This window comes from Pipra filicauda, unplaced genomic scaffold (assembly GCF_003945595.2).
Source record: "Pipra filicauda isolate LSUMZ 115617 unplaced genomic scaffold, ASM394559v2 scaffold186_size1760508_pilon, whole genome shotgun sequence".
NCBI lineage: Eukaryota > Metazoa > Chordata > Aves > Passeriformes > Pipridae > Pipra > Pipra filicauda.
The window spans coordinates 769,211-778,827 of record NW_024104294.1 but is presented as its reverse complement, the minus strand read 5'-3'; the positions used below and the strand labels follow the sequence as shown (position 1 = coordinate 778,827).

The 9,617-nt window shown below is 43.6% G+C and overlaps 1 protein-coding gene across 9 annotated transcripts in view; it reads right to left on the bottom strand.

Moving 5' to 3' along the window:
• Positions 1-1,350: 1,350 nt before the first annotated feature.
• The window catches only part of YEATS2 (YEATS domain containing 2), a 48,088-nt gene continuing 39,821 nt past the window's right edge, over positions 1,351-9,617 (bottom strand). For 8 of the 9 annotated variants that reach the window (XM_039380130.1, XM_039380128.1, XM_039380127.1 and 5 more), the window contains 4 exons: positions 8,514-8,740; positions 6,697-6,771; positions 5,222-5,295; positions 3,884-4,144 (listed from right to left, as the gene is read on the bottom strand). In XM_039380130.1, the coding sequence (XP_039236064.1) occupies positions 4,036-4,144; positions 5,222-5,295; positions 6,697-6,771; positions 8,514-8,740 (485 nt within the window). In that variant the 3' untranslated portion in view covers positions 3,884-4,035. Of the gene's footprint in view, positions 2,955-3,883; positions 4,145-5,221; positions 5,296-6,696; positions 6,772-8,513; positions 8,741-9,617 lie in introns of those variants that run through there. The other variant, XM_027741245.2, reaches the window with a different exon arrangement.

Genomic DNA, 9,617 nt, shown 5'->3' with positions numbered 1-9,617 from the left:
TGGCACTTGGGCACACGGTTTTGTGGTGAACGTGGCAGTGCTGGGTTTACTGTAGGACCCGATGGTCTTAGCGGTGTTGTTCAAACTAAATGATTCTCTGGTAAATTATCCTGACCCACAAGCTTCTTCATCTGCTGCAGGGGAGTGAGAGTGGCTGGGTGGGCGTCTGGCAGCTGGACAACCTCAACCCACCTTGCTTTTCAATCTTCCACATAAACCAATTACTTGCTGTTTAAACAGGCTGCTCTGGAGGATGAAAGATTGGAGCTCAGCTCCTGGCTTCCCTTCCCCCAGCCTCCTAAACCAGGAGCTTTTTAAAATAACTAGGAAAGGGAAAAATTACCTTTTCCTTCAGATCAGTTCCACAACTAGCAATTTTTATCCAGAACTAACTAGGACATTCTGAATACACAGAGCACAAAAGTATCTGCGAATTTGGAGAAACGCTGAGTGACAGGTGACAGTCAAGACAAATTAGAATTGTGCTAGGGCACAGCTAATAAAAGAATTTATTGTAAACATACGTACGTATCTTACACAATTATACAGTATAATACAGATAACATGAAGGATTTAAACACTCAGCATTACAAACATGGGTAATATTTGTAAAGGGATCTTTAACTTGTATCCAGACTCTTTCAAAAGCCAGAGAAATACACCATAACATTTCAACACACCATATCACATGTAGCATTCCACAAACACCTGAACAGGTGTGTGAAATTCCACAATCTCTACCTCATCTCCAAGCAATTCCCACAGGAACTTCTCACCAACAAATTTTTCTCCCACCACTATTCAAAATGCAAAGAACTTGTTGCAAACGTTTCCTACATGTGAAGGACTAAACAAATTTGTCATTTCCTATCTGCTTTTAACAATTTATTTTTCTTCAGCAAACTTTATATACTATTCATATGCATCTCCTAAGAGAATAACCTGTGGTTGCTCAGAAATGTAGCAATAGATCTCCTGTGCAAGAACCCCATTAAGAATGAGGAGTCATTACCTGCCTGCTTCAGAGCCAGGTGCAGGACTCATTCTGAAATTCCATTCCTCACAGACAAGCAGGACACAGGCAAAGAAGCCACAATTTGCAAACAGATGCCCAAAGACAAGCTCCTGCATCCTCAAAAGTTGCTCTGGGCATATCACAATCCCAGAAACTAAGCCCAGAAGAGACAGGGGCTGGAAATGTGTGTGTCACAGAATCATAGAATATGCTGAGTTGGAAGGGACCCATCAGGATCATCAAGTCCAACTCCCAGCCCTGTGCAGGACACCCCAAGAGTCACACCATGTGCCTGACAGCGCTGTTCAAACTGCTTCTTGAACTCAGGCAGGCTTGGTGCTGCGACCACTTCCCTGGGGAGTCTGTTCAGTGCCCAACCACCAGGTGAAGAACCTTTTCCTGAGATCCAACTTAATCTTACCCCAACTCAGCTTCGTGCCATTTCCTTGAGTTCTGTCACTGGTCACAAGAAACATCAATACCTGCCCCTTTGCTTCCCCTCATGAGGATGTTGTAACTGCAATGAGGTTTCCCCTCAGTCTCCTTCAGCCTGAACAAACCAAGTGCCCTCAGCTGCTCCTCATAAGGCTTCTCCTCCAGACCCTTCACCATTCTCGTGGCTTCCCTTGGACGCTCTCTCATAGCTTAATGCCTTTTTTATATTGTGCTGCCCAAAACTGCATACCCTACTCAAGGTCATTGCAGATCATAGCACAACTGAGTTTGCCCAAAAGGCTGTTCCCACACAAGCTGCAGGCTGTCCTGACAGTGACAGATCTTGAAAATGCCCTTCTCTTTTCTTTTGATGCACTAAAAGAAGCACACAGGGATGCCTGTAAGTACAGGCTTGGAAATCACTACAGCCTACAAAGCATGGGGCCTGCAGTTCCCCAGCTACTGGGATTCCTCTCTACTCCACACTGAGCTGAAACATAATCACCACTGCTTGACTCCGTCACACTGACCTCTGCTGATAAACTAATGTCAGGGCTAAGCTGTGCCCTTTCCTTTCGCAGGCAATCCTGCACTCAGCTCACCCGAACAAGCCAGGATTAGCTTTTGAATCCAGAGCATCTGTAACGTCCTTCCCGGGGGCATTTAAGTCCTTCTCCGAATGCTGTTTGGATTTCATCCATTGGTCCCATTTCCTGGATTCAAGGGTCAGGTTTTGCCACTCTTACATTGAAGAGAACTACAGCTCCCTGTTAGCTGTGATGAACTGAGAGGGGCTTTCCTGCAGACCCTAGTTTTATTTAAGGAGAAGACAGGCAGGACCCCTTCTGAGGTACACAGTGCTTTCTTCAGTTTAACAACTGCATTAAACCTGGGCTACTCTCCTTCAAAGCCTGAAGCCACCCTGAAGCCACGCTTTAACTGAACCATTTTTCACAGTTCGTGCACACTACTGGAGCTACCATCATCTGTCTTCTACCCAAAAAAAGCACCAAAAGATAACATTTTGAAGATTTCTGTTCCTACCCCAGGCCAGGAAAGATAACTGTAGCTTAATGTTTATAAAAGGCTTTGTATTGTCAAAGCACGGCACCAACAAGAGCGAGGCCTCAGTACACCCCTATGAGGTAGGTATCCTGCTCCCCATGATCAGAGATGGGGAAACTGAGGCACAGAGTGATTAAATCAAAGGCCATGCAGCAGATCAGAGACCCAGCTGAGATCAGCACATTGGAGGTTCTGGCTGTTTGACCCATGCTCCACCCACACAACAGCACTGCCACACAAAACAAGCACGCTGAAAGCATGACAGTCCCACAGGAGTCCCACCAGCTTCACAATGGCTTATTCACACTACCAGCAAGCCCCCATGAGGCAAGACAAAGGGGTGGTGGATGTGAAGTGGTCAGGATGTTGTCAGCGAAGCCTTCTCCAGCGAGGTGTTGATAGCCAGGCTGCAGACATGTCTCCCTCACCAGTGATGTTCCTGAGACAGGTAAGTGCTGGGGTTAGTAGCAGAATTTCTTCCTGCAGTCAAGACATCAGAGGATCTCCCCACAAGCAGCAAATCTCTGACTTTTTCATCCTATCAGGCTTGTAGAACAGAACTTAATCCAAAGTAGTGCTGCTCCCACAGCACTTCGGTCTAAGCTGATCATTAATGAACACTGCCAAAACATTAAGACTTGTACAACACAGCTGGTCACCTGCCCTCCAGCACACTCCAAACCTTCTGACAGCCTGGGGAGGCACTTGCTGGGCAAGCAAAGTGTTTCAGCCAGTCCAAGCCCACAAACACTGAATGCTGTCCTTGCTCCTTCCCCTCCCATGCAGGACAAGTGGTCAGTCAAATCTTCTCAGGCCTGACCGTGGTTTGCTCATCTTGACTGAGAATGTGCCAGTCTACCCTTTCTGAGGTGACTAAGAAAAGCAGCATCTGACACATCCTCTAGAGTGGTAAGGAATTTGGTGAGGTGACACTTAGCTGAGAAAGCTACTGATCAGCCTACCCAGCTGTGTTTCTCAGTCACACACATCATGCTCGGGCAGGACTGGCAGAATTTTTGCAGCGATCAGCTTTCTGCTCCCTGACATCCAAACCTACCCCCATCCATCTACTCAAATGACCCACCTTTAAAAGCTGCCTTAGACTTTTCTCACACTCAGAATGCCAAAGCAAGTGCCCTGCCCACTGCATGGAGAAACCAACTCACATGTAGACTGCATCAAAAAGCATAATTTTTATCTTAAAACCCAGTTCAATCTCATCAATAGAACTGTCTCAGAGGAACCAGGCCTGTGGAGCCTCTCACAGCTAGCAACTTGATGCAAACTGACAATGTTTGTTCAGCCACTGAACACACACTTACCAAGTAAACACTGACATTTAACAACTTGATTTGGAACAGAGCATCATTTTGTTGCATTAAGGTGCATCTTTAATTGGAGGTAACAATCTAGTAGCCCAACGTTATAAATGTATATAAGTGTTCTACAGAAATACTGGATTTGTCAACCCAACTTCAGTCATAAATCCACCTTTCCTGTAGCATCTTCTCTGCTCTATTTCATTGTTCCTCATTTAGTATCTTCATATGTTTGTTTGTGAGGAAGTCAAGAAAGGGAATATTACAGATGGCTTTGTGAATATTCATCACTGTGATCTCTCTTGGAGTCCTGCAGGGAATGCATCAGAGATGCTATTATAATACATAAAAAAGCACGTGTCCATAAAGCAGCAAGCCAATAAATTTACCAATGTGGGGGGAGGGGGGAATAAAAATATCAATCAAAAAAATTATATGAGAGCAGGTGTTAGAGCAACACAGGAAAAGCATTAAAATGTCACAGCACAAAAAAAGCCACTCTCAAGACTGAGGGAAACCTCTTGGGTACCGAGACAGGAATATCAAGTGCTGAAATATTAATTCTTGACCTTCTATAGCACAGAAATTGTGTATGTATTTCTACATATAACACATACGTTTTATGTATATTGTATAAACATTTACACATTGCATACAAGTGAATATTTATGCTAACATTTTCTCATACTGTTATTTTTTAATCAATTTCAAGCTATCCCAAATCATTCTGCTGAACAGAAATCAAAATGTGGCCTAATCATAAGATATTAGAAAAGATTCTTTACTGTGAGGGTGGTGAGACAATGGAACAGGTTGCCCAGAGAAAGTTGTGGATTCCCCATCCCTGGAAGTGTTCAAGGCCAGGTTGGATGGGGTTCTGAGCAACTCGGTCTAGTGGGAGGTGTTCCTACCCATGGCAGGAGTTAGAACGAAATGGTCTTTAAAGTCCCTTCCAACCCAAACCATTCTATGATTCTATAAAAATCACTCAATATCTGAGCCAGAGAAGTGTATATCAGCAAAATACAGAGATTATTTAGGTTGTTTAAGTTCTGGCAGGCCATGGCTAAGTTGTCTACACAGTAGCCTGAGATGGACAAGAGTTAGCAGGTCCTTCCAACATGGCTCTGTAGAAACAGGTCATCTGCCTTTGGGTGTGGCAACGCCAGAGAATCCTGCCCCAGTCTTTGATGTTGTTTATGTTTCCATCCTTTGCCACTATGGAGCCAGGAGATGACGAACCCCCTTATAAGGCTTGGATCTTCCCAGAATATAGTCCACAAATTCCCTCACTCTCATGGTCTGAGCCCCGCACTGACTAAATGTCTCAAGCCATTCAAGCCCTCAGTGCTGGTGTGAGTGGTCCCAGAGAACCAAGTTGCTGTACCTGTTGTGAGGAGCCGTCTGATACGCCACAGCCAGCGCCTGCCGCAGGATATCACTCATGAGCTGCTCAGTGGCCTGCGAGAGGAGACAACATTAGGAGACAGCATTACAGAGTCAGGAAACTTGCTATTTGCTCGAGTATCAGTGTCAGAGCAGCAGAAATTTTAGCTTACTTCAAACCTCAATCAATCAGCAGAGGGCAGCTCAAAATGCCCAAGTGAGTTTTATTACTTAAGATGTGTATATTTAACAAAAAGAAAGAGACCAACAGACACCCAGGGCTTAGACTGTAACTGCCCAGCCTGGTTTCCCTCTGGACCTGCAGAGTAGTAAGTGCACAGCAGGGTGGATCCAATGTTCCAGAGCCTGTGTTTCAAAGAGCATTTCAGGGCCCTTCCTCTCACACACCAGAGCTGGTTTTGTACATGGCAGATTGTAGATATTCTCCTGGGAACTGATACATGCTTGCCAACTACTCCTCGTGGTCAAGACACTGCCTCAGAAACCTTCTAGTCTGGGCAGCAAGAAGCCAGCAGGTGTATGCCCAACACTTGGCTTAACCAAGGTTCAGTCAAAAGTAATTAAGGCTCTCGTCTTTCTGTGCTGTGTCAAGACCAGAGCAGAGATTTCTGGGATATTCAGTCAGGAAAACTGGCATAACTCTACGATTGTAATGGAGCAACCTGATGGTTACAATCTGTGTCTACAAATGGATGTATCTCTATCAGAATTTAACTATGCTAAGTAACAGGGAGCACAGCACAGGCATGCACAGGAGTGCATGTGCCACCTGGAACCAATTAGCTTTTTAAAAACTCACCTTCTAATAAGCAGCAATCTGTAAAAAGAACCCCCAAAATCATCTTTGGCATGAAATACAGCAGAGTGCTGCTAGAAATAATCTGTGTTAGCCTTCAGTCCAAACCCAAGAACTCCAGCTCCATGCTGTTCCAAGCTGGTACAAAACCATTTCTCTGTTCTTCCAAAAGCAATTACGATAGAGGAATGGTTTCTCACACAAGGCAGAATTGTTACTGTCTGCAGGAATTCAGCAGTTTCCCAGCAGAGACAACACAAGCAAAGCACCCGAAAGGTATTTAGGGAAAAATAGCTAACTTTGTATAAAATAATCAAATCTTACACAATTCTGGCAGATTCACACCCAGTTATGAAGGGAAGGACAAAGTAAGAGGTATTTTCAAAATTACAGAATGAGTCAGTATCTTAGTGGCAGTGAGAAACTGCAAATCACAGTTCCGTGTCGAAGTCAACAAATCAGCTAGAAAGCTGGAAACACTCACAAAAGTGTATGACTCTTTGGGCAGATTTATACCTGCCCATATGTGTAGAAAGACAGACATCAGACCCTGATCTCCTAATTTGATAAACGCATATAAATAAAGATATTCAATTTTTTTCCTAATTCCTGAGTTAATACAATTACATTTAAATCCTTATTGTGAAATAATTTCTTACCTTTAAAATCATATCTTCTATTACTGATGCATAAACATTCTTTTGTACCTCAGCAGGTTGAAAAGAAATCCCTATCTATAAAATATGAGAGGAAAAAAAAATTAGTACATCAAACAACAAAACTCACGCTGTACTACAGATTTGATGAGATTAACAGGGAAAAAAATATTACAAAGGGTAGTTAAAAAAGAAGCAGACACTGCAGAACTTCCAAGCAATATAATCATAGAATCATAGAATCGATTGGGTTGGAAAAGACCTCCGAGATCATCGAGTCCAACCCTTGGTCCAAATCCAGTCCATTTACTAGATCATGGCACTCAGTGCCACGTCCAATCTGCGTTTAAAAATCTCCAGGGATGGTGAATCCACCACCCCTCCGGGCAGCCCATTCCAATGCCTGATTACTCTCTCTGTAAAGAATTTTCTCCTGATATCCAACTTAAATTTCCCCTGGCGGAGCTTAAGCCCGTGCCCCCTTGTCCTATTGCTGAGTGCCCGAGAGAAGAGACCAACCCCCACCTGGCTGGAACTTCCCTTCAGGTAGTTATAGACGGCGATGAGGTCACCTCTGAGCCTCCTCTTCTCCAGGCTAAACAACCCCAGCTCCCTCAGCCTCTCCCCATAGGACTTGTGCTCCAGTCCCTTCACCAGCCTCGTTGCTCTTCTCTGGACCCGCTCCAGCACCTCAATATCCTTTCTGAACTGAGGGGCCCAGAGCTGAACACAATACTCAAGGTGTGGCCTCACCAACGCAGAGTACAGGGGAAGGATCACTTCCCTGCTCCTGCTGGCCATGCTATTTTTGATACAGGACAAGATCCCATTGGCCTTCTTGGCCACCTGGGCACACTGTTGGCTTCATTTAAAAAAAAACTGGGGAAAATTAGTACAGCCTGCAGAAACGTCTCTAAAAGTCAGAAGAAACAAAAGCAGGTTTTAATGTTTGTTTCGGAAAGTTCACACAAAATCCAGGCTGCGTTGGGTATATTTGGATTGAGAACAGTAGCTCTATTTTAAAACTATACATATATTCAATCCATCTACTCATCATCTTCCCTGCACCCAACTATGGCAACTGAAAGCACTTTGAACAGTACTCCTGGCACAAAAGTTCCACATCAAAAGAGTGTTTCATCCCTCAGTCCCACTCTCATTGCGTCTGTGCCTTGGTCACCTATGTAGCAAGAGTCTGGATACACTGCAGAGCCAAAGCTTTGTCCCTTGATGTCAGCATGTGAGGTGGAGACAGAGATCCTTTCTTTCTCCCACAACTGCCGCTCCTGCTGCTCCGTCTCCGCTGGTACAATGGTGAGCACTCTTTCCTACAAGCCAAGCCAGTCTTCTCTCTCTCCTCCCTGCTGCGGTGACAGAACACCTCCCTCTCCCTTTCTTTTGCCCTGATTTGAATGGGAGGAAGCAATCCAAGCACTCAAGAAGTTTGCTGTGGCCTAATCTTTATCACAACCCCTTCTCAGGAGTTGCTATTAAACAGCACTGGTCCAAGAAACAAATCCAAATCTTTCACAGGAAAAATTCAGTGCTAGTGCTCCTCATTCCTCATTTATCCTTGCTTTTAGCCTTCCAAGATGATTTTTTTTCTGTACTACGCCTTGCAATACAGCCAGCTGGTACACTTCCCTTTCTCCTGCCAGCAGTGGCAGCTGAGTGTAATGAGTCAGAAGGTTCAATTTTTCCAGGGCATTTATAAAAACTTTCATTAAAAAATCCAGAGATGAAAAAAAGGCAACTAAATAAATGCAAGACCACAATTAGCTTAACAACAGTTCCAATTAGCTTTATGAGTCACTTATTACCTTCTCAGCAGCGTCCCTCACGAACTCTGATGCAGGCAAGGAAGCCATGTAGAACTTAATCTCTTCTTGTTTCTCCTCCTGTTCTTTCTTAATGTTTATTTTTAATGGCTCGCTAAAGTTGAGAATATCTACTTCCTCTTCGTGTTCTGGTTCTTGTTTCAGAAATTGCTGTAGTTCCTCTACTTTTCGGCACAGCTCCTCACCACTGCTGTAAGATGAAGGGCATTCTGAAAAAGAAGCAATCAATTAAACACATGATAGGTTATGAAAAGCTGTTTATAAACAGATGCACACTCAAAACATGATAAGAAATTAAGGTAATTGCAAGTTATTTTTGTAGTTCCTACCAAACACAAAGATGCACAGAAATGCAAACAGTCACTGAGAGCGTTCTAATTATATCTTTATGACACTTGTGGTCCTCTCTCCCTCATGTGCTCCTACACCAATCAAGAAGGCTGCATTTCAAACAAAACCAGGCTAATGTCAGTCTCCCAGACTTTCTCACAGAAGCTTTTTGGCAACTGGCAAACCAGTCTGATGCTCTTCAATTTGCTTGGAGAGGTGAAGTTTCTACTATGCAGGCATCATGTAACACTAAATCATCTTTCACATTCTGACAAGCATTATCATGATTTTTGAGAAAAAAAATCAGAAGACATTCACAGTGGAATGACAAAAGGGCAACCTCTTCTCTTCATGATCAACATGAGCCAGTAAAACCTTTAGTGGAAAACTATGCAATAAACTTCAAAGACAAAGAAAAATCTAGTGATTTAGCTAAAAATATTAAAAGGTAGATATTAGCCTTCCTTTCCACCTTCAACAACTGCAATGCAGGGCCAGATTTCGCAAAGTATAATCCATTCCATACACTTCTGTGAAATACCTAAAATCCCTGAATGATCAGAACAGAAAAACATTCAGCTTTGGGAGAGGGATTAGCTGAAGGTGAAACGAGAGAGCTTAACTGTGAAGAATGGATGAAATTAAAGATGTACGTTTAATACATACTAAAATGAACTGTGGAGTCCCAGAGCTATGTCTACTGGAATAACGTAGCAGCTGTAATACAAAGTGGGATGCTTCACATAAGCCAATTCA